This window comes from Poromitra crassiceps, assembly GCF_964638095.1.
Source record: "Poromitra crassiceps genome assembly, chromosome: 14".
NCBI classification, from domain to species: domain Eukaryota; kingdom Metazoa; phylum Chordata; class Actinopteri; order Beryciformes; family Melamphaidae; genus Poromitra; species Poromitra crassiceps.
The window spans coordinates 28224806-28250469 of NC_139633.1; the positions used below are offsets into that span (position 1 = coordinate 28224806).

At 44.0% G+C, this 25664-nt stretch overlaps 1 protein-coding gene across 1 annotated transcript; it reads left to right on the forward strand.

Annotated features, from left to right (window-relative positions):
* Positions 1-830: 830 nt before the first annotated feature.
* On the forward strand, positions 831-25085 carry rasgrp3 (RAS guanyl releasing protein 3 (calcium and DAG-regulated); the record flags this gene model as incomplete). Its single annotated transcript, XM_083650711.1, has 16 exons — positions 831-900; positions 2772-2874; positions 3136-3198; positions 4093-4224; positions 4736-4883; positions 9066-9239; positions 12970-13086; positions 14168-14446; positions 15009-15089; positions 15805-15918; positions 16134-16249; positions 17909-18056; positions 19277-19313; positions 20464-20613; positions 23618-23936; positions 24977-25085. The coding sequence occupies 16 exons, from the start codon at positions 831-833 to the stop codon at positions 25083-25085; spliced, it is 2160 nt and encodes a 719-aa protein (XP_083506837.1).
* Between the last annotated feature and the right edge of the window lie 579 nt (positions 25086-25664).

Consider the following 25664-nt stretch of genomic DNA (forward strand, 5'->3'; position numbering starts at 1 on the left):
GTGTGTTTGTATAAAGCACACACAGTCGATACAGTGTGTTTGTATAAAGCGCACACAGTCGATACAGTGTGTTTGTATAAAGCACACGCGACGCCAGCAGGGTAGAAGCATTGAAGCTGTGGATAGAAACATCACGCTCGCTAGAATTCATTAGCCCTGTTCAAAAATGACAGAAATAGTGGACTATATAGTGTGTTGGCCGTGTTGTACTAATCTACTACTACTGTAAAATACCCACAATGCAGAGCAATTTATTTTCTAGTGAACAGTCAAGGTACCCTACAATTTCTCCCATATACCACAATGCAATGCTGTTTACCGAAGGAGGAGAAGAGTGAGCTAGTGTCGGAAACTCGTTTAATCGTGGCTTATATAGTTCACTATATGATAAACACCACATGGGGAATAGTTAGTGAGTGAATGAGTGAACCGTTCCGTATAATAAACTTTGATTACCAGTCCTTTTCATCAAATTAGTAGCTATCATTGGGAGTGATGGTGTTACAGTAGGCTACTGGTGGAAGGAAGTGCACGGTCACAATCTGGCCCTCTGGTAGCGAGGACATTTTTTGTGTGGCCCTCTCTATCATCAAAGTTGCCCATCCCTGCTGTACATGGACAAATTTGACTTTGTGGGTGATCACAAAAATAAAATCCAAAACTGGTTTAATTACAATCTTAAAAATGTACTTACAAATGCTCTTACTGACGATTGACTCTCTCCACCTCCCAGGGAAGCCCTGATTGGTCCAGAGTGGTGTACAGGAAGTGTTGACCTCTGACCTCCAGCTGTGGAGGTGTGCCATGTGTTTCTCCTCCAGGCCGGCACCATGGGATCGTCCACACTGGGAAAGGCGGCGCCTCTTGATGTTCTCTTAGATGAATGCGTCCATGCCTTTGGTGAGTGGTCAGTCAGAAACAGACAGTTCGCGAGTGGTCAGTCAGAAACAGGCAGTTCATGAGTGGTCAGTCAGAAACAGACAGTTCGCGAGTGGTCAGTCAGAAACAGGCAGTTCATGAGTGGTCAGTCAGAAACAGACAGTTCGTGAGTGGTCAGTCAGAAACAGACAGTTTGTGAGTGGTCAGTCAGAAACAGACAGTTCGTGAGTGGTCAGTCAGAAACAGACAGTTTGTGAGTGGTCAGTCAGAAACAGACAGTTCGTGAGTGGTCAGTCAGAAACAGACAGTTTGTGAGTGGTCAGTCAGAAACAGACAGTTCGTGAGTGGTCAGTCAGAAACAGACAGTTCGTGAGTGGTCAGTCAGAAACAGACAGTTCAATGGCCCTGGATTATGTCAAACTAGTGCAGTGCCTGTTTGCCCCACTGCTGCACAGAGCGCTGTTCACCCCAAATAGAGAGAGAGAGAGAGCAATGTGTGTGAAGGTGAATGGATTGGGGTGGAGGGGAAAAGTCTTTAGCAAGTTAGAGTTAGCAAGTTGTAGCAATTAGCAAATAAATGTATGTACTACATTATTATTAGTATGTGATGTAGCGTCACCGGTGGCAAACCCAACCACTTTTTTGCCAATATTCTATCAAAATTCTGTTTCAACTTCTGCTACAAACAAATGGTCACGTGCTGTTTCCACCCGGTTTAATGGCTGAAACCACAAGTCAAACTTCTTCTTTTTGGAGACATCTTGTTTGAATCATTCACTATAGCCGTTTCCTTACCAGAGTCTGGGAAGTGACGCTATTGCTGGTGAAAAAGCTGACCAGTCCTCTCTGAACGTCTATGCTGCTAGCGTAGTTTAGCGTAGCCTGGGCTAGTTTTACAGGGCCTTTCTTCTTCATGGTATATTCTTCTTCTGTGGTACCGTCGCCCAAGCGGCTCACTGCTACTTTCTCTTATCAAAGGCACTTTCATAAGGTATTTGGACCTTTTATCATGTACATTTTAATATGAAACTTTACACACAGACCGTCAGATATCTGCGAATAAAAGCGACTTGCGACAGTGGACAATTAACCTCTTGAATAGCCCGCAAAGCAGGAGGAAGTACGTCACTCGGTCCCCAAACTAACGCTGGTCGGGTTTGGGTGTAAGTGGTCGTGTAAGGTCTCAGTTCCGTTAGTGCACCACTATACAGTAGAGTTAAAAGCACTCGCCTGCCACCGTGGAGACCCGGGTTCAACTCCTGGCAGCGGTACCTCTGGCTTGGTCAAGACACAATTGGCCGTGTCTGCGGGTGGGAGGCCGGTGGGGTGTGATGAGTCCTGGACGCTGTGCTAGCGCTGCCTCTTGTCCGGCTGCTCCTCCCACACGCTATGTCCTGCCGGTGAAACTCCTCCCTGTCAGGTGACAGGAAGCAGTACATGTATCAGATAATAGGCAACCAATAGAGCCCACTTCAGAGTTAGGCATACAACATTTATTTTTCACACAGATGTTGCTTATAATACTTATATTTAGAGTCATGAGAGAGCTATTCTCTCCCCAGACTCAAATATTACGTTGAATCGCTGCAGTCCGCGAGTCCGCATACTACATAAGTGAGTCTGTGCCACTTCACGGCCGCTGCTGGTTTTTGAAGGTGGGTTGAAATTGAATGAGTGACAGGTCGTAGCACCGATGAGAGAGCCGTTCGAAAAATGGGCTGCGCCTCCCGTGTCGTCTGATCACAAAGTCGTTACTGACTGGGGAGGACTGTATCCACCACTGGCCAATCACTGGCCAAGTGGCGATCGGAGCAACAGACGGCTCTCCAATAGTAGTAAGATTGTTCAGAATGTACAATTGCATGTTGGTGATATGTTGCTTCTCTCCATAGATGACAATGGGGAGCTACATGTCACCCTGCTTCCTCGCAGCCTGCTGCTGATGCACCGCTGGTACATGACGTCCACTGAGCTGGCTGGAAAGCTCCTGATGATATATCCTACCTGGCAGAAACCCTGCTGAGCCTACAGCTAATACACAGCAAGACTGCCTTATTCATATACTGAATATTGCTACTTACTCTCATACGTAAATGGTTTGACAGTATGTGACTTTTGATTGGCATTGAGGTATGAGAGCAGAATTACCTTAATTTGCCGTCTACCTTTTCAAATCAGGTTGTCTACAGAAATGAGAGCACATTATAAGTTTGTCATACTCAAAATCTATTCAAATGTCCTTAACCCAAACCCTACGTACCGTGACTGCCAAGGTGACGACTGCCAGAGAAGCAGGCTGAAGATTTGTTATTTAATGAGGTAAGGTGCTACATTCACATCCATCCATCCCAACCATAGACTGTACATATTTTCATCCCAACACATGAAGGTAGCAGGCAGCTCCAGCTCAACCCTCCCTTAAAGGGTACAGCTGGTGTTTTTTTTATTTCTTACTATCTAGAAATCAAATAAAAATAACAAAATCAATCATGTGTTTGCTCTACTTCCATTACTTTCCGACTTCCCACATTCCCTTTTTTTTTTTTTTTTTTTTTTAACTTTTTTGCAACTACAATTATAGGACTGGATGCCAGGCTAGGTTCAACAGCAACCCGAACTACAGAACATCTTTCACAATATGATATTATGAAACAGTAAAAATTGATATTTAAAGCAGCTTTGGAAACTAATCGAGAGAAGTGATGAGGAAGCGTTGCGTGGGTCCTTAGTCAAATCACTGAAACAGGTGCTCGTTTGGTGAGGGTGCAGAGAAGCGTGAGATAAGAGTCCAAGTGGGATCCTTGCAGAGGTAAAGAAAAAGGGAAAAAAGGAGTGGAGTGCAGGAGAACTTGAAAAATCCAAGGCAACACTGTTTCAGGAAAAATGATTAAAAAGCCTTTATTGTGGCATGGCTAAGAACATTTAAAAACAGGGAGCTATGCTCACGGGAGCCTTCATCAGGGTTCTTCCCCCTGAGGTCAGAAAGATATTTACGTCTTGATTTCACAAAATGATGCAGGTAGCAGCTATGTGGAGGATCGTCTCCATTTTTATTTCGGCACTATGTCTACACGGGTCTTCAACGATGCAGGTCATATGTCTATCCACTGTCAAAATGTCTGCTGGGTGGCGCTAGAATGCCACACATGTCGATGTCTGTGTGTATCTAGGTACTGGATAGTAACATTCCCTGCGATGTCTGTGTGTATCTAGGTACTGGATAGTAACATTCCCTGCGGAGTTCAACCTGGACTTAGGTCTGATCCGGATGACTGAGGAGTTCAGAGATGTGGCTGCTCAGCTCGGCTGCGAGGAGCACTTCAAGCTCATCGACATCTCCACCATGTGAGAGAGAAGAACGTGCACACAAACACAGGATAATGCTGCTATTAGACCAGAGAGTGCATGCACATATACCGTATTTGCAGGTATGAAACTACCTGGTTAGTGTGCAAGAGGCACCATGTATTGTTCATGCACAGGGTATGTTACGTATATATATCGCAGATACGCAGATACATCCCCTTACATATATACACAAACACACACTTGTCTGTATAATACCTACTGTATGTATTCTGTATATTGCGATATTTGGTCGGACAGTATTGCCATATCAAATTTTGGATATTGCCCTAACTCTTGCTTAACTCTTGGGGTGGGGGGGAATCCTACTCCTTAACTAACCCTTAATCTTTACCTTAAACTACTGTACCCTAATCCAAACTATAAAATTACCCCTAAACCCATGTCCTAATCATAAACTAACCCATTGCAGTTGCAAGACGTACAAAAACACACACACACACACATTTCACCACTGAACAGTGACATGATGAACTGCTCTGCCCTGTAGTCCGTCGTACGACTGGATGCGTAAGTTGACCCAGAGGAGGAAGCAGGCTAAGAAAGGCAAGGCTTCACTGCTCTTTGACCACCTGGAGCCCATGGAGTTGGCTGAGCATCTCACCTTCCTGGAGTTCAAGTCCATCAGGAGGATATCGGTACGTACAGAAACGCCCATTTTCTCACGGTTTCTTTGCAGTTGTGTGTCTTTCATTTAACAAGAAATGACCCCGAAGCTCTGTTTCTATCCAACTGTCTAATAGGCTTGGAACAAGTCTTTCAAGAATTGATTAGTATTGAGCACGTTGTCTGTGTTCTTTAGTGTCAGCTATATTGGCCATATTTCATGCTGTCATCCAAAGATGAAAACAAAATTGTCACACAACCACGCCAGAGACTTACAATTATGTTGCAATGCAAACAACACGTATGATATTTAACGTTCCAACTATGGTCATACGAACCACAATGGAGACTGTCTACAAAGAAAAATCAGCTTTGGGCAAGCATGAAAGTTTGACGTCATAATTTGCCAAAGCATACTAGACTGGAAATCCAGCTAACGTCTAATAATCACTAGACCCCCAAAACCTAACAAGGATTTCATTGTTGAATTTGCTGAACTTATATCCATTATCATGCCCATTTATGGCAGAATTGCCATTTTAGTTGACTTCTTTAATCTTCATCATAATTTGATTAATCTTGTTGAATTTGCAGATCTGGTACAATCTGTAATTGTGTAATTGTGATTTTTTTTTTTTTTTTTTTTTAAGAATGTAAGTGTATCTGATCATGAAGTTCTTGTTTTCAGCTTCTGAATTTCATACCCCATTTCCAAACCGTCCTCACATCTGTTATTCCTCCATCACTGTCGCAGCCTCTCTCGGTAACTTCTCAGTCAAAGGTCTCCGTTGCTGCTACCCATAGTGATGAGCCACCTCTACCTCCCACAGGGGAACTAGTCAATGATGTTAATACTGTAGGTTTTAATGACTAGATGCCCCTGGACAAAGGGATGACCGAGGCCATCTCTTTGCATATATTCGTGTGGATCAATCTGGTGACCAGTTCAGTGTTTCTGTTTGCATAAGGTCAAATGTATTGTGGATCATCTGTTCTTCTCGTCTACTCTGTATGCCAGTTGTAAAATACTTGGAGCATTAGAGGTTAGGTTGGAGGAGAAGAGTATTGTGGAAAGTAAGTCTAGGATTGATTCAATTGACACACGTTTAAAATGTCTATAGCCTACATATGAATTAGCTAATGCTAGATAATGCACCTTCGATTATTTCTTAATAGGTTTTCATGGCCATTCTTTTCAGTAGATTAAAGTGCATGAGCGTGCACTTCCTGAGTCGATGGAAGTGAATACGGCGCTGGTGAAAACAGTCACAGAGGCCATTTACACCTGGCGTTAACGTGCGTTTTCTGCCATCAGATTGCAATCAGATTGTGTTTTATCACTTGAAATGCCAGTTGTAAACAACCCCCCAAAACGCATTGAAGAAGGATTGCAATCTGATCGGCCAAACCACCTCCGGAGGTGGTCAGGGATGCATTGTGTACACATTGAAACACAAGTGTAAATGCAATGTGTCCTCTCAATCTGGATACAGCAACTTTATGCGGATTGAGAGGACAACCGTTTCTGCCATCAGATTGCAATCAGATTGCAGAAAATGCATGTTAACGCCAGGTGTAAATGGCCTCATATACTGTAGATGGCCTTGGGAAGCCGCACACCTGCTAGAGAGCTTTGATGTGAAGCTGGCTGGCCCCTGGGTGAACTGCCTTGTTTCCTAGATCAAAGTCTATTTTCGGGGTATTTCTTGGACTGTGTGATAAGAATGTGAACAGATGTGTTGAGAAACAACATCACTTGTCTTTGTACAAGCAATGATGTTAACTGGAACAGAAACATTTTTCCACACTTGGTAAAAAAAAAAAAAAACGTGAAAACAACGTGTTGTCGATCAATACAATTACGCAACAAGATTAAGGTTTTTGGTTTTCAAAACTCACTTTCTTGCCTTTACTCTGTTGGAAGAAACTCACTCGTCTCTTATGGGAAAATGTGGTTAGTTTTGTGTCAATTACATAGACTGTAAGTCAAGGGGCATGGTTTCTGTTGATGTTGTTGCAATTCACAAGTTATTCGTAAGTTAGACAATTTTGGACCTACCGGTATATAATGTACTGTCTCTTACATTCCTGTAGTACAGTACTTGCACCCGCAGAGAATATTTACTCATAGTCAGGTCAGCTGTCGGTTGAAACGACGAGCTTCCGATGCTAGCCTCTTGATGCGAACAATGACTCAAATGGGTTTTGTCAAAATATCTAAAAAAAGGTCAGTATGCCAAAGCAATATTATGACCAACTGACACTGTATTTAAATCATATGGTTCAGAAAGCAGCAGCACCACCCATTTCCACTCAGTGGATAGTCTGACCAAAGCTACCAAACTCCACCCAGCTCCATGTGCAACTGTTTACAATCTGACCTAAACTCCACCCAGCTCCATGTGCAACTGTTTACAATCTGACCTAAACTCCACCCTGCTCCATGTGCAACTGTTTACAATCTGACCTAAACTCCACCCAGCTCCACGTGCAACTGTTTACAATCTGACCTAAACTCCACCCAGCTCCACGTGCAACTGTTTACAATCTGACCTAAACTCCACCCTGCTCCATGTGCAACTGTTTACAATCTGACCTAAACTCCACCCTGCTCCATGTGCAACTGTTTACAATCTGACCTAAACTCCACCCTGCTCCATGTGCAACTGTTTACAATCTGACCTAAACTCCACCCTGCTCCATGTGCAACTGTTTACAATCTGACCTAAACTCCACCCAGCTCCACGTGCAACTGTTTACAATCTGACCTAAACTCCACCCAGCTCCATGTGCAACTGTTTACAATCTGACCTAAACTCCACCCAGCTCCATGTGCAACTGTTTACAATCTGACCTAAACTCCACCCTGCTCCATGTGCAACTGTTTACAATCTGACCTAAACTCCACCCTGCTCCATGTGCAACTGTTTACAATCTGACCTAACCTCCACCCAGCTCCATGTGCAACTGTTTACAATCTGACCTAAACTCCACCCAGCTCCATGTGCAACTGTTTACAATCTGACCTAAACTCCACCCAGCTCCACGTGCAACTGTTTACAATCTGACCTAAACTCCACCCTGCTCCACGTGCAACTGTTTACAATCTGACCTAAACTCCACCCAGCTCCATGTGCAACTGTTTACAATCTGACCTAAACTCCACCCAGCTCCATGTGCAACTGTTTACAATCTGACCTAAACTCCACCCTGCTCCATGTGCAACTGTTTACAATCTGACCTAAACTCCACCCAGCTCCACCTGCAACTGTTTACAATCTGACCTAAACTCCCACCCAGCTCCACCTGCAACTGTTTACAATCTGACCTAAACTCCACCCAGCTCCACCTGCAACTGTTTACAATCTGACCTAAACTCCACCCTGCTCCACGTGCAACAGTTTACAATCTGACCTAAACTCCACCCAGCTCCACGTGCAACAGTTTACAATCTGACCTAAACTCCACCCAGCTCCACGTGCAACTGTTTACAATCTGACCTAAACTCCACCCAGCTCCATGTGCAACTGTTTACAATCTGACCTAACCGTCTGCAAAACTAGATCATGCCAGTAATGCACTTTCACCACACAGCAGAGAAAAATATTTCTGTGAGTTACGTCAAATGGCTTATTTTATGCCTCTGTCCGGCGATGGCCGTTGCTGGAGGCATTATGTTTTCGGGCATGCGCACACATGCGCATCAGACAAACGAGGAAGTAACTTTGGTTTCAGAGGGAACCCTCTTTGTTAGTTCTCGCTATGGATTTACAGTACTTCAAAAATGATCGTTTCCCATAACTTTGGATTATTATTTCATCGCGGGGTGAGTACATGAATCACAACATGTACACGCGAGTATTTCTGGCGACTGGCGCTGCTGGAATGTGTATTTTGGGCGACTGAACGGGGGTAGGCAGCTGTCCCATAGACTGCCAGTTCAATGCTAAGCTAAGTAGCAGTGAGGGGTGAAACAAACTTTCTAATGCACGCACAGAGGAGAGAAAGACATCCACATACTAGTTATACTATCGGGAATATGGCAAACAGGCGAATCTCCCAAAATGTTAGCGTATCCCTTTAACAGCAAGAGGCCTAGCAATGGAGCTCACATTTATCGAAAATAACTTGTATCCATACTTATCTTTTAATGCATCTTTCTGTGGATCGAAGAGTCAGCTAAATGACTAGTCGACATTGCATTTTGTTCCCAGTTCTCCGACTACCAGAGCTATGTGATCCACGGCTGCCTGGTGGACAACCCTACTCTGGAGCGCTCCATCGCCCTGTTCAACGGAGTTTCCCAGTGGGTCCAACTCATGGTGCTCAGCAAGCTGACGCCTCAGCACCGTGCAGGGGTCATCACCAAGTACATCAACGTGGCCCAGGTAAGACAGGAGAGACGCAGCAGTGTGGTCTCTCCTCACACAGAGTGTAGTACCACCTCTTCGTCTAGGTAAGACAGGAGAGACGCAGCAGTGTGGTCTCTCCTCACACAGAGTGTAGTACCACCTCTTCGTCTAGGTAAGACAGGAGAGACGCAGCAGTGTGGTCTCTCCTCACACAGAGTGTACCCACCTCTTCGTCTAGGTAAGACAGGAGAGACGCAGCAGTGTGGTCTCTCCTCACACAGAGTGTAGTACCACCTCTTCGTCTAGGTAAGACAGGAGAGACGCAGCAGTGTGGTCTCTCCTCACACAGAGTGTAGTACCACCTCTTCGTCTAGGTAAGACAGGAGAGACGCAGCAGTGTGGTCTCTCCTCACACAGAGTGTAGTACCACCTCTTCGTCTAGGTAAGACAGGAGAGACACAGCAGTGTGGTCTCTCCTCACACAGAGTGTAGTACCACCTCTTCGTCTAGGGTCATTCAAGTATACCCATCTTTCAACCTAATTGCCACTGCACTAGGCAAGATCTTCATGTAAAAACATTCGATTCACATTCTGATTCAGGTTCTGGTGTCAGGCATCATGGTTTCTGGCAGGGTATTTTCTCCCCACAGGAAGTAACAAAGTCCAAATCTGGCTTGGGACCTTCATCACATGTCCTTACTAAGCTTTCCTTTATCGCTCTACTGTGTCAATGAAGGCAAATATGATATCATCTCACAAAAAGGGATGAAATACAGAAGTGTCTCCTGAACTGTAGTGAGTCCTGTCCGCCATGACAAAAATATGAGATCTGTTAGTTTTGTTATTAACATGATGCAAATGAGCTAATATGTCATACAAATATGCAAATGTAGGGATCAGTTAGGGAAATCACTTTTGTGCTTTGATTCATGACTTTACGAAATAGCATGTAGCCAAACATCTCAGAAACAAGAAGCAGTGGGGATGTCATTTTGAGAAAATGGCTCGTCAACTTTGATGTTTACAAGCCACAAGCAGCAAAATCCATGATCCATGATCATGCCTTTAACATGGCCACTTTCACCTGTGGTGCCTCGCCTCGTATCTTGAAGATGTACATGAACAGATGTGCTTGAGGTATCCCTCATGTCTCATCGCTATTCACATTGTGGCCTACTGGGTTTAGAATGATGTGTGTGTGTGTCCCTGTGTTTATATGTGCATGTGTATGCATGGGGGGGGGAGGGGGAATACATTGTATCTTACCTAGCAGTGTGCTACAGTGTAGCACAATTAGGCATTTCTTATACAGGGCCAAAGAGCTTGTCCATTACTCGTCCATCAGTATTGAAAGGGATGAATCGGTGGCCTAATGACGAGCTCTCGTGGTGGGTCTGCCTCCTTTGTTCCTGCAGACGCTCTCCTCACTCGTGTGAAACAGCCTCCTTTGAACACAGACACTCAATTCAAGGGAGCTTTTTAGTGAGGCTGGAGCAGGGGTGGGCAACTATTTTTCATGGGGGGGCCACATGAGAAACCCAGATTGTTGCCGGGGGGCCGAACAAATATTGTCATGCCGTAACCCATGGATGGGCAACTTTGATGATAGAGAGGGCCCCAAAAAAAATCCCTGGTTACCAGATTTTGCTGAGGGCCGAATGGCGCCAGTGCGAACAATTTGGGGCATTTGAAGCCAGGTTTAGAGGAATAACTAATTTTTAATTAACAGTTGTGATGTCATTATTCAGTCTTAACCACCAATATTTGATCCTTTTCGCACTCACTCCTATGTCACCAACCTGCTCTCCCTGCAGGGCTTGAAATTAACTTTTTTGACCACCTGCCAATATGGCTGCTAGATTTTAAAGTTACCAGCCAATTAGAATTTCCACTAGCCGAAATGTTTTTCTTAAAATAAACCGGAATACGAGTGGGTTAATTTAAGCATAAGCATCAGTAAGTGGCCCGGGATTCTCAAAGCCTGTGTTGAGGGTCACACAAGAACAAAAATGCACTCTTGAAGCTAACTAAATCAAAAACCAATGAGTTAATTATTTAAATGTTTACTTCAATGTAGAACAGTCATTTCTTACACATGAGATTACTTTTAGCTAGTGTCCTCTAGTAAGAGAGTGGCGTCAGCGGAGGACCAAAATGCAAGAATCATTAGCCAATGAACAGCCAGGAATGGGTCTCGCGCTACTTTTGCATGCTAAAATAAAGCAGATAATGTACAATTTGATTCATTTCAAGGGATGAAAAACCCTTTCAAAGTACAACACTGTCTATTTTGATGCAACTCGACAGTGCTGCTTTTTTTACTGAAGAGTTCCACTTTCTACTTCCTGGAAAAAAACTGGTCCATTGGAGTGAATGGAGATGTCGGAACTCTTCTATTATACGGCTCTGCTTTTAGCCTTTTAGTCATAAAGATTATTGAAAGATATTCCATATTCCAGACTGAAATGTTATAACAGAAGTGGAGTATTGGCCAGAATGACATGAACATTTGGAAACTTATTCCAACTTATTTATTTATTTTGCAATTCCATCGCGGGCCACACCGTATTTTGCCCATGTGTGGGCTGGAGGGTTGGGGAGGACGGGGTGTGTTGCATCACGGAATGATATTGAATGGGTTTGGAAAACTGTAAAAATATTTTTTTTTACTGCATTAACACTGGCCTCCCTCTACTATCACTGTCTTCTCGCTTTTTTCTCTCCCCAAATTCTCTTGTCATTGCATGAATGTGTTACACATCTCTACGACTGTTCCATTATAATACTAGGAAATGTCCATGTTAAAACACAAACGGCTCTTGGCGATATACCGGGTCTATTTTGCTGTTTGGTGGTGCATTTTTCGTATTCCCATGGATAATTGGCGTTTGTTAAGGAGTTATTCACCTTATGTAGAAGAGACAGTCTGGCTTGAGAGACTAACAGGAAGTGTGTCAGAGCTTATCTCCTTAGCCTGCTTCCAGTGAGTCACTAGCTTTGACCAGAGAGACGATCTCTGGTTTGAGCAGGTGAAACAGCCGGCGTTTTGAACAGGAAGTCATAACACAAACGGGTCAAGTGGGCGGGGCTACATAAGGTGAATAGAAGCAGACCAGTTTTCAACCGTCCCTAAGAATCAAAGTGTGAGGGCTTAATTGCTGCCATTTATTTTTCCCTGGATTTTCTCATGATGAAGTTTGAGTTTCTGTTGGTGACACTTTTCTTTTGTCTGTTCAGCCATGGTGGCTATCGCTGCTCATGCTAATTATTATTTCAAACAAACCGGCAATGTAAAACAGAAATGCTTTCTGTGGGGCGGCCCAGTGGCTCACCGTGTTGTTATGCGCAAAACCATGTGCTGCTCGTCCTTCTCGCAGCGACCCAGGTTCGATTCCGGCCTGCGGTCATTTGCTGCATGTCCATCACTCCCATCCTTCCCGTCTCTCTCTACACACGTCTGTCAAATAAAGCAGAAATGCATTAAAAAAGAAGAGAAAAGCTTTCTGTGTGGCAGGATTTTAAAGAGCTACTGGACACTGGGTGTTTAGAACAGCGTCAACGCTTTCATGAACTGGGTATAGGTTGAATCACTACTGTATTGTGATATCAGTCAGTCAGTGATAGAGAGTAGAAAAGTGGACTATGTATTTATATGTAGTTTATCTTGACGTATATTTATTTATATGAAAATGAGGATTATTACATTCGACATTATTTATTATTACTTTAGTGATACTGTAGGCTACTTTTGTTCTCTCTCATCAGAAACTTCTCCAGCTGCAGAACTTCAACACTCTGATGGCGGTGGTAGGTGGGCTGGGCCACAGCTCTATTTCTCGATTGAAGGAGACTCACTCCCATCTGGCCCCAGAGGTTACCAAGGTAAGTCTACATTTAGACAGAGTTTGTTGTACAGTACACATACATGACTAGAGTATAACAGTATGATTAAGCAATAGAGAGTGCTATATACTGTATATCATAGTTGTTGTCATCGGGAGCAACAATATAGCAATGAGAGGGAATGCTACTACATGTATAGAGAGCCAAAGTCAACATCACTTCCTGCCTCAGGATACGCACCAAGAGATTTCATCCACCATTTATTTTCCCATAGACATTTCGTAAAATGCTCATAAAAATACTTTTACTTGGTGAAACCAAGCGATTCAGCTATATTTAGAATCAGGAGAGACCATAGAACATTTCACTTGGACCAAAAAAAAACATTGATTTGAAAAAGAAAAGAAAAAAAGTATATATATATATATATATATATATATATATATATATATATATATATATATATATACGTTTTGGCTGAGTGAAATGTTCTATGGTCTCTCCTGTTTGGCTTGACTAAGTAAGGCTATTTATAAGCATTTTACAAAATGTCTATGGGAAAATAAATGTTGAAATCTCTTGGTGCGTATGCATAACCGGGAAGTGGGCGTGACTTTGGCTCTCTATAGGAATGCTATAATAGCATTCCCTCTCATTGCTTTTATGCAACATTAGAACATTAAACAAAGATCAGTCAATTGACTAATTTTACTTTGGCACACAAAAGAGAACCACATACTGATGGCATGAGTGACAACTTAATTAATTCAATGCCAGTTTTCCACTGCTTTGGTCCTCACTGCAAAACCTCTCGCTTCAGCGACTTCTCTTGCTGCAAGTCAGTTCATATGGAAGCTAGCCTGAGGGTACACATAATTTTTTTGGGCGTTTTTCTTGCTTCGTTATGTTGAAAAATCTAAATCAATAAAAAATTCATCAAAAGAATTGCTTGCCACTAACTGACCATCCAGGAACATTGATTTGAACGTGAATGACTGTTCTATCAATTCAAGTTCTGTGTCGCCTATACAGTATAACATGGTTCTCTTAATCTTCTAATCGTGTTGATCCTCAAAGCATTGCCTTAATATGCCCCCCCTATATGCACACCACGCCGCAGATCTGGAGCGAGATGATGGAGCTGGTTTCCTCCAACAGCAACTACTGTGGCTACCGCAAGGCCTTCAATGAGTGCCAGGGCTTCAAAATCCCCATCCTGGGCGTGCACCTCAAGGACCTGATAGCGGTGCATGTGGTCTTCCCTGACTGGGTCGACGACGGCAGTAAGGTGAACCTGGTGAAGATGCAGCAGCTCTACATGACCTTCAATGAGTTGGTATCACTGCAGAGTGCCGTGACCCAGGTGGAGCCCAACATGGACCTCATCTATTTGCTAACGGTGAGGGATTACCCACACCACAGTCCACTCCACAGGCAGCTAAAGTTTGAATCCAGGCGAATCAAAATGTGCATTTTTGTTTAGTGTTTAGTATCTGTTTAAATTAGCTGCGGAGGCTCTGGATTTTTCATTGATACTGTAGCCTGGTTCTGTTGTGGCCCCAATTCAGTCATTTCTCTTGAACTTGTTTCAGTGGTCAATTAAAATATGTCCCCTCTAGATTCATGAATTTTGACCTGGCAGTTCAGAGTGTGGTTGCATGGACACGGATCAGACAAATGTCAGATTTAGGTCTGAATAGAAATGGAATGTCGTCGAAATCAGAAACGAAAAGATCAGATTACATACTTTTCCCCCCTGTTCATGCCGATTCAAAATATCCGATCTATGTCAGATAGGGACAAAATCATTGGCGGATGTGTTGTGAATTTTAGGTTTATCACCAAATATGCAGTGAAGTAAATACATGCTTCCCCTGTGCCACTCTCACTTGCTCATTGATATATATATATATATATTTTTTATCTAATTATAACCTCAGTCTTCTCCCATTTTTTTTTAGCTTTCTTTAGACCTTTATTACACAGAAGATGAGATTTATGAGCTGTCTTTGCTAAGGGAACCACGTAACCCCAAATCACTGGTAAGTTTCAGTTGAAGAGATCTTGAAATGGTTGGTAGTATTCCTCTCCCACTCATTTCTGTCCTTCTTATTGACGCTATTTTCTAAAATGTTTTGTGACTGTCCTGTAAAATCCACTTTCAAGCGATTGTAATTTAAACGGGCATTAAACGTAATCTATCAGTGACCAGTAGGAATTGCAACAACATTAATAGAACTTGTCCTACACAAGTCTTTGTAATGTGTTGCGATCCTGGTCACTGGCTCATAGCACCGTTGTTGAGCAGTTGAGAATGTGAGTGCGGGGTGGGGGGTGGGGGGGGGGGGGGGTTTGAGTGTCCTGAAACTCCAGTGCAACATGCTTGGCATTATCAACATGCTCCAAACTGAAGTCAACTACCTACTCTTCTTCGGTATGAATATTTCGGTTTAGCATATGTCATGTGTCGTAGTGTCATGTGTCGTAGTGTCATGTGTCGTAGTGTCATGTGTCGAGCAGTTGAAAATTAGAAATCTCAGCACCTGGCAAACCAATCACTAAATCATAGGTATTAACCAACAACCTTTTATCAATCCCCCGCAAAGATGATGGTCATTTTGTGCTTTGGGACAGTAACAATTAGGGGCTTATTGCCCCTTAACACTTGAAACCAATTGTACTGTTGGAAATCTGGAACAGTGGTCAATGGACCATTTACTATTTCTAAATCGTCGATATGTGTTTAATTCTCCACAGCCTACCTCTCCAACAACTCCCAACAAGCCCCTGGCCCCGCTCGACTGGGCGTCGGGTGTCGCCACCAAACCGGACCCTTCCGTGGTCAATAAACACATCAGGAAGGTGGTGGATGTGAGTAGGTTAATAAACACATCAGGAAGGTGTATAAATAATATATATATATATAATATATATAAAGGCTTCCTTTCATGTCACGTTTGTTATCTCCCTGCATTTGTCCCACTGAATACAAAGTTGCCATCAAAACTATTACTGGTCGTCCATTATTAGATGTAGAGGTTTGTGTGAAATATTATTAGAGTAATCTTTTTCTTTTTCTTTTCTAGTCTGTGTTCAGGAATTATGACCATGACCACGACGGCTATATCTCTCAAGAGGACTTTGAGAGCATTGCCGCCAACTTTCCCTTCCTGGACTCCTTCTGCGTCTTGGACAAAGACCAGTGAGTGTGCAACATTGCAAGTACTTCATGCAAGTCCTAATAATTAATTGCAAATACCATATTTTTCAACCCATACCTAAACCAGCATTTAGGTGAAAAGACGTACATGACCCACCCAGGCCTGACCCCCAAAACCTTTATGTATGCCAAACTAGGTATCACTGTAGGTCAGTGGTTCCGTAGTCTCGCTTGCCAGACTTCCCTCCCTGCCGGGAGAGAGAGTCTGGCCAGCGAGACTAGCGGTTCCCAAACCGGGGTATGCGTACCCCTAGGGGTCTGGGGAGGTACAACAGGGGGTGGTTGAGAGAAAGAGGAAAATGTAAAAAGCATAAATCATGAAAATAATTGAAACATTTAAAATAACAATAATCTGCTCAGGAGGCAACTCTTCCACTCCAATTCTTATTTTGCAATGTTATATTCTCCAAAGGGTGGGTTATCATTCACTCATTGCATCATATGCTATAGTTTTCTAAGCAAAATGTTGTAGTCGGGGGAAAGGGCAAGGGGTTAGCCTACTTACTTGGATTCATAAATCAGGGAAAGGGGGGTACTGAAGCCGAGAAAGTTCGGCGCCCGTCCAGCCCTCGGCAAAATGTGGCCCTTGGTGAAAAGTAATTGGGGATCCCTGTAGTAGAGCCCGACCGATATTATCGGCCTGCCGATATTATCGGCCGATATTGGCGATATTGGCGATTACAGATATATCGGTATCGGTCATATTTGGCGCCGATTTTTTTTTTTTTTATATATATATATATGTATATAAGTTATAGACAGCATGGACAGCATGTTGTGTATATTTGATATTTTTTCTTAACTATTTGTTCTATTGTGTTTTTGTATTTCTAGTTATTTATAATTATTAAATTCCCAGTTAAGTTTACTGTTTCATTGCATTGAGTTTATTAATAAGCTGTAAAATATCCTGCCTACATCACATATTTCAATTCATGTCAACTCAATCATATCTTTGTCAAGTGTTTGATATTTGAGGGTTGCTGATGTGGTGCCTCCTCTGGTCGTTAAGGGCGCCTGTTCGGAGGGAGGGGAACTGGTTGGAATAGCGTGATCCTCCCACGTGCTATGTCCTACCGGTGAAGCTTCCCCTGTCAGGTGAAAAGTAGCGGCTGGCTAACTGCCCATGTGGAAGCATGGAGCCAGTTTTCGGCTCTCCCCAGATCGGCAGAGGGTGGAGCAGCAACCAGGATAAATAAATAAAAAATTAGCACTAATGGGGGATTAGCACTAATGGGGGATAAACATTTGATTAAAAAAAATATATATATATATCGGCCGATATATCGGTTATCGGTATTTTTTTATTCCCTAAAATCGGTATCGGTATCGGTTTCAAAAATCCCATATCGGTCGGGCTCTGTAGTACTGCCACACAAACACCACTATCTAAAACCTCCACTCAATCTACTTTCTCCCCCCATTCTCTCTTGCTTCTTTCCCTCTTGACTTCTCATCCATCTTTCTTTTCTGTCTGTCTCATGCTCTCTCTCTCTCTCTCTCTCTCTCTCTCTCTCTCTCTCTCTCTCTCTCTCTCTCTCTCTCTCTCTCTCTCTCTCTCTCTCTCTCTCTCTCTCTCTCTCTCTCTCTCTCTCTCTCTCTCTCTCTCTCTCTCTCTCTCTCTCTCTCTCTCTCTCTCAGAGATGGACTGATCAGTAAGGATGAGATGATAGCGTATTTCCTGCGGGCAAACCCACTCCTCCAGTGTAAGATGGGCCCGGGTTTCATCCACAACTTCCAGGAGTTTACATACCTGAAGCCGACCTTCTGCGAACACTGCGCTGGATTTGTGAGTATCTCTGATCTCGCTTATTTTCTTGCCTGAATTAAAAGTTGACATCCAATGATTTGTTTTGTGATGCCAGAGAACAATGTAAAAAAACAACAACAAGGTAAACGTCTTGTCCCACACAAATGATTCAGTCATCATCACAGCCATTCAGTAACTACTACTGCTCCTTATTTTGACCTGTGATAGTAGCATGCTGAGATATAGCATGTGACACATAAAAAGAACAAACAGTAATTAAGTTTTCTTATAGACTTAAAAGGAGAATTTCTGTATTTTTCAACCTGGATCCTATTTTATTTTTTTATATGTATAACTACTAAGTGATGTGAACAGAAATCTTTGAAATTGATGCAGTATTCAGATCGCTTCAGTTGGCAGCCGTTTTTCCCACATACCCCTACTGCACTAAACAAGCTTGTGATTACCACTGACAAGATCAGATTATTCCAAAGGGATAGCTTCCATACTGCTCACCTGGCGTAATCCAAGTCTCCACAAGCCCTGAGATGTCAAGTTGACTTGAAAATATGTCATTAACACCCTGTTTTTAGCTTAAATCTGCATTGTAGCCAGGTGCTGGAGGAAGAATAAAAATGGGATGTCCAGCTGCATAGCCATTTCAGCTAATAACAGGGTGTAAATGACGTCTTTTCAAGTCATACCCGACATGTTTCGACTGCTGACTTCCTGCAGGCGTCACGTGATGTTACTGTGACATGTCATGGACTCCTGTAGCTGGTTTATATACCGGTAGGTTTGGCCATCCCACCTGGATTGGTAGGGTGACCATGCCCCCCCCCCCCTGTTGGCCAATAGTTTATGGACTGTATCCCAGGGATGTAAAGTAAGTAACCCCTCATCCCGGTTTACACAGCAGTCGAAACATGTCAGGTACGACAAACAAACCCACTAAGCCTTGTATATCTATAGGAACATTGAATTACTATTAAATTAAGTTAGACTAAATGAACCTTTTTGGACTAAACAAACAATCAAATGATGTAGCAACAAGTACCCTTTGGGCTAATCAGGGTAGTTTTGAAAATGCCAAAATGCAATGCTCTGTGTTGTAAGGGATTCTACCCTGTGTTATGACCCTAGCCCACATTTCTCGTGTGAACAACTGAACATGTTTCCATATTTCATTTTCTAACATTTTCTTTTCTTTTTCTGTACCCATCTCCCCCTTCCCTATATTTCTGGCCCTGCTCCGGCAGCTCTGGGGAATCATCAAACAGGGCTACAAGTGCAAAGGTACACTTTCTGTGGCTCATTTGGTCAAAAACACCTTGCGATCTGAAAAACCACTGCATACAACAGGCAAACAGCTGGATACATACAGTATAACAACAACAGCACTGTGTTATGTATTGTGTATCCAATATGTTTGTTGGTAGGTTAGTTCAGCTAGGATATCTAGTAGGTTATCTCTCTCCACAATACCTACCTACGCATCAAGCTGTATGTGTGTTGGCTACAAAATGTGCTATGCTCATCAAGTAGGCTAGGTGGCTTACTTACCACACAAACCATTTAGAGCTATAGTACATATACAAGTATTGGGATGGGGAGCTAAGGAGTTTTTTACCCAGTTGATTCATACAACATAATAGTCATCTCAAGTGTTATTGTCATTTCCAAATGTTTAGGTTATTTCCATTTCCACATGACAGTTCTTACATATGTTTTATGCACGAGGGTTAACCTGAAACCAGATCACTTGAAATTAATTATTTACTAGCTATCCAAATTTGAAATAGCAGTGAAACCTGGCAAGAGCAGTAGGTACATCAGCACATGGAGATGCTCCACTGGCACAACAGCAGCAGCAACAACAACAACAACAACAACAACAACAACAACAACAACAACAACAACAGCAGCAGCTTTAGCTCCCTGTATTGATGCATACACTTTTGCTTTTAATTAACCTCACGTCACCAGGCTCTTCTCGGCGAGAAAGAGCCTGGCTCCCGTTCACAATTGATTTTGTCACCCTACCTGGTTCCGGCCTAGAGCCCGCCCTAGACAGGAAGGGCAGCGTTTCTAGCTCGTCAACTTTTACGTTAACTTGACAATTTGACACAAGTATCAGAACGGCAAACAACAAAACAAAAGATGGACGTACCGAACGAAGTTTTTGAAGAAGTTCTTTTAGAAACATTGCGGATTCACAATCTCACATCTTTTAAGCCAATACAGAAGCTTTGAATCAGACAATTAATCGAGGCAAGAGACGTCAAGCTAACGGCAACAAAGACGTTTTTTGGCGCACTGCCTTCCGGTGTTCATTCTGGTTCCGTGGTTTACGCCCCATGACAAAAAGCGGGGCGAAAGGTGCCCAGACTCGCTTTTAATTGATTTAGAATGTAAGCTGATGTTCCTCTCTTTCTTTGTGTTGCAGACTGTGGAGTGAACTGCCATAAACAGTGCCGGGAGCTGCTGGTGCTGGCATGTAGGAAGCTGCTGCGCTCCACCTCTCTAGGCAGCGTTTCCCCTGCCCAACTGACCCACAGCTCGCTGCCCAGCAGCCCAGCACTGCCCACGTGTAAAGGTCATTAGCATTAGCCTACCAATTATAGTGGAAATATAGCAAAATAGCGGAAACTCCACGTGAACAAGCTTTTAACTTGGATTGAAAGTGGTCTCTCGGGTCAATGTGTGAGCTTTCAAAGCAATGTGCCGCTATCAAGAGTTCCAAAAAGGCCTAGTAGCCTACTAAAACTTGCAAAAATAACTTAACCAGGGAAACAGTCTGGAAAATCATCATGACACAAACAAGCTGCATGTGCGAAGAGGAACAGTGGTCATCGAAGCTCAGCGACAGGGATTGGCACAAACACCTACAGTAAGAAGATCGTCACTTTAGCACCACACCAGGGGCGGACTGGGATCCTAATTCAGGCCGGCCATTAGATACCAAGCAGGCCAGGCCGACACGGGCCGACACACGTGCCGGCGTCCGAAGGGCGGCGGCGAAAAATTTGGGCCGTTTGAAGCCCAATTTGGGCCGTTTGAAGCCCAATTTGGGCCATTTGAAGCCAGATTTGGGCCATTTGAAGCCCAATTTGGGTCGTTTGTAGCCAGATTTGGGCCGTTTGAAGCACAATTTGGGCCGTTTGAAGCCCAATTTGGGCCATTTGAAGCCAGATTTGGGCCGTTTGAAGCCCGATTTGGGTCGTTTGTAGCCAGATTTGGGCCGTTTGAAGCACAATTTGGGCCGTTTGAAGCCCAATTTGGGCCGAGTCCAATTTTACAATGAGATGCACCCACTTTAACCCTGAATAAAGTAATAAAACCACTAGTAAACCAGTAGGCGGCGGCTGGCCTGCTGTTCAGTGAGTGGCCTGATTGCAAGCACCAATTTTTTTTTTTTTTTTTTTTTCAGGCCAGGCCAGGCCACCGGGCATTTGCCCGACATGCCCGATTATGCAGTCCGCGCCTGCACCACACCTACAGACTCACTCAAACTACCACAGAATTGAACCAACAACTGTGAAGGTCTCAACAAAAACTGTACATTGAGCTTTTGCCAAGCTTCACCGCGTTCATTGAAAAACACTGTGGTGACTAATTAGCCCTCTTTGCCGATAGCCATGGTGGTGAATGAAACGCTCAAATGTGTCCTTGACGCGCATACCTTTAGTAAGTTATTAGTCGCTTGCTTCTTCCATCTTGCTGCCGTATTTGATGTTTTGTGCCATTTAGTTGTTAGTTGTATCATATCACCCAGTGATTGGGGTAAACCGTTTCATCTCCTCGTTCCAAACACACTACTGAAGGCTACACACCTGTGCTGTGATACTTGATTTTGTGTGACGTAACCCATCACCAATATGTTACTGCCCCCTAGTGGCGTGGCAGAATATTAACACCCAAATAAAAACAAATCCAAAAGCACCCATATTGGGCTCCAACACAAACACTTTCATTGAAGGCCATGCACAGATACTTGGAGCTCAAAACCCAAAGCCCTGAGCAATGACAGAAGTCATCTGGTCTGATGAGTCTTTCAGCTTTTCTCCTCCATCCAGACGGGTTTCTGTTGGGAAGACAAAGGAAGCCTTCAACCCCCAATGTTTGTTGCTGTAAACATGGTGGTGGATCTGTAATGCTATGGCGCCCTCTACTGGCAGTCATTTGGTCCAGGACAGGAGCACCATTGGGAGGTGTCAACAACGTTCCCTCATGATGTCCCCAGATTCTAAGATGACAATACTGTAGAAGGGAATGCCTTTGTTTGTTTCAATTCAGCATTACTTCCGTTTCTGCATCGCTGGGGTTCTTCCTTTTCACTTTCTTCTCTTTTTCTCTCTCTCACAAAAGAGGGAGTGAGTTCTCTCCTTTGCCTTGCCTTTGACATTTCTGATACAGTACATACGTAATGTCATAACACAGGATAATTAAGGTCTTGTGAATTTTGCTTCCCATTTATGAGTGACTGAGATTGATCAAAATAGGCACATGAAGGCGGTTGAAAACAGGTGCTTCTGAATGTTTGTATAGGTTTCCCAAACGTATTGATACATGAGGCCCACGGTGTTGCAGCCCTTTTGCACAATCCACATTATTGTGTGAACGCGTAAGCATCCTTCTCAAACTCGTCTGCTTCTCGTTATCTGCGTCTTCTCCTTAGTGTAGATTTAATAAGGGATGATGGCTTTTACTTTGATCCACCTCATCAGTGCACTTTTTTTCTGTAGGATTCAGGGTAGATGTTTCTCGTTTAGTCTCGCAGCATCATCAAACGAGGGTCGCAGGTTCACGCCCCCCGTGTTACCTCCGGCTTGGTCGGGCGTCCATACAGGCACGTTTGGCTGTGTCTGCGGGTGGGAAGCCGGACTTGAGGGTGAGGGTATGTGTCCTGGTCACTGCACCAGCGCCTCCTCCGCTCGGTCGGGGGCGTCTGTGAAGGCCGGAAGGGAACTGGTGGGAATAGCGTGATCGATCGTAGAAAAAAGAAATAAGGTCCGCCCACTGCAGTGTCTAGCTACTTTCCTCTTCGATAGCGTGATCCTCCCACGTGCTACGTCCTGCCAGTGAAGCTCCCCGCTGTCAGGTGAAAATAAGCGGCTGGCAACTGCGTACGTGTCGGAGGAAGCATGGTGCTAGTCTCGGCTCTCCCCAGATCGGCAGAGGGGGTGGAGCAGGGACCGGGACAGCAGGGGGAAATTGGCCAAGTACAATTGGGGAGAAAATGGGAGGGGGGGGGAATCAGAAAATAATAATAATAAAAAAAGAACAAAAAACAAACAAAAGCCTCCCACTTTTACCACCGCAGCAATACTGCAGCAGCACTGCAGCAGCACTGCCAAACTAAATGAGCAACATCTGTATATTGTTAGAGGTTCCGTTATTTTGTCCAGTCCCTGTAATTGTTTATCGATGTGACTTGAGATGAAGAATTGTGAGTGCAAAATGATCGATCGATTGCTTATTGATACATGTCAGATTTGGATTAGAAGTTGAATTTGCTATGTTCATCATTATCACACTCAGGTGTGTGTACCATCTACTTATTGACATATTAATAATGACACCTGCGCCTGTCTTCCCAGACGAGGACGAGGTGTTTGAATTCCCAGCGGTGGCACCACCGGGTCCAGCTCTGGACAGCCAGTCCATCACCCTGATGACCGGCTCGGCTCAGCGGATCTCTGTGCGCGTGCAGAGGGCCACCGCCAGCCAGGCCACCCAGACCGACCCCCTGTGGCCGGAACACAGCTGGGGGGCCACAGACGGCGGCTCCCACACCTTCCCCAAAATGAGGTACCGGACCCACCGGAAGACCTCGAAGAATAAAGGTTTTGCCCACTGGGAGAACCATGACTCTGGGCAGGGGGTCTCATCCCGAGGCAGGACGGACTCCCAGGAGAGGTCGGAGGTCCCAGGTGCCATTGTACGGAACGGAATTACAGCACACAGAGGGAAGGTAATGTAACGGCTGTGTGAAGTTGTTGTATTCAAAAGGTGCAATGTCATGCTTTAATATCAATGAATCATTACTGCATTCATTTTGAGACATTGCTATACCATAAACAGTTCTCCTTGATTTAGTCAATTATTTGGTGTCACTGAATATATTTTTTAGTTTCAGTAGCTACAATCAATCAATCAATCAAACCTTTATTGGCAGACGCTTGGTCCATAGATGACACATACACAATTACAAAAAGCACATAAGGGCACAATAAAAGAACAAAAGTACATTATAAAAGAGAGTCATACCAGAATTTCCACATATGTGACTGGTATCTCACAGTGCTTAGCCCAGGATCAGTGAGCAACTTAATAGTAACATTCTGAGACACGTTCAATCTACAGATGAACCTGTACCTCAGATTTCTCAGGAGCGCCTGGAAAATGGCCACCCCCGCCTTACAGAACAGCTCACTAGCACTGCTCCACAGTATGCATGCAATCCTCTATCCCTGACAAAAGACTGAAACAAGGTGGTTTTAATTTTCTTCAAAGAGTAAAATGCTGGGTTTGAATCATTCTTTCGGTTCTTTTGGATTCATGCACCTTGGATAAGCTGCAACAGATCTTTTGCCCTATGTATGGGAGGTGTATCGTACACTGGGAAAGTCTGGAGATTTGACAAATTCTGGACAAGTCAGGGAATATTGTGGAATTTTCCAAGCGGGTCACATTACAGGAATATAGCAGAATGTGCTGTCCATTCATTGCATTAGATGATGTTCAGACCAACTGGAGAGAAATCCAGACTGAAAAACAGCATTAACAAACCAGGAAGGAAGATGAGTCGGTTTTGGAAGCACTCTGGATTAGTTATGGAAACTCATGGAAAAGTCATGGAATTATGGACCAGGGCCAAAAAGTGCGGGACACCTGATTTCAATGACCTCTCCAGCATGTCAACTGTTAATTGGCTCGTGGTGCTCTTTCCCCCACAGGACAGCTGACTTGGCGATGGTGACGAGGGCCAGACCCGGGGATCCGCAAAGCCCCCGGCGGCTCGGACCAGGAAGCTCTCCTCGCTGGGGGAGGTGCTCGGCTGCCTGAGGCCCCCTTTTGGTGACCTGGAGTAGCACAGCCTGCCCTCTCTAGACTTAACAGTAGGCAAGGACAGAGCTCAGGTTAGCTACACGTGGACGCTGTGTAGCTGCACAGAAAGACATAATGTGATCTCAGGGGGGAGGCTCCACGGATCAAGGGGAGGAACATCGGTGGAAGATGAAAATAAGACCCACTGGGAAAACATGGAGCGGCGCCCTCGGCCCCGCGCGCCACCTCTGCAGTCACTTTGGCGCGGCGTCAGTGTGTCGATGACCAAGAGGTGACTTGAGTTTGTTTTTTGTTCCAGGATATACGCATCAGCATTTTGTAAGATGATGCAGGTGATTAGAAGATGGTCGCTGAGTGAAGCTGCGAGCATGACTGTGAGCAGTGTGTGTGAACTATGACGTTGAACATTGGGTCGATGCCTGCTCTGCTGTTGATAGGCCTGCTTAGGGTTAACGGGTATTTATTGTCTGGGTTAGAATGTGGTTTAACGTTAGATGATGTGATACATTTTGAGGATTTTTTTTAAAAATGACGAGCTGTAATCTTTGATAGTAAGAGCAAGCGCAAGGAGTGCGA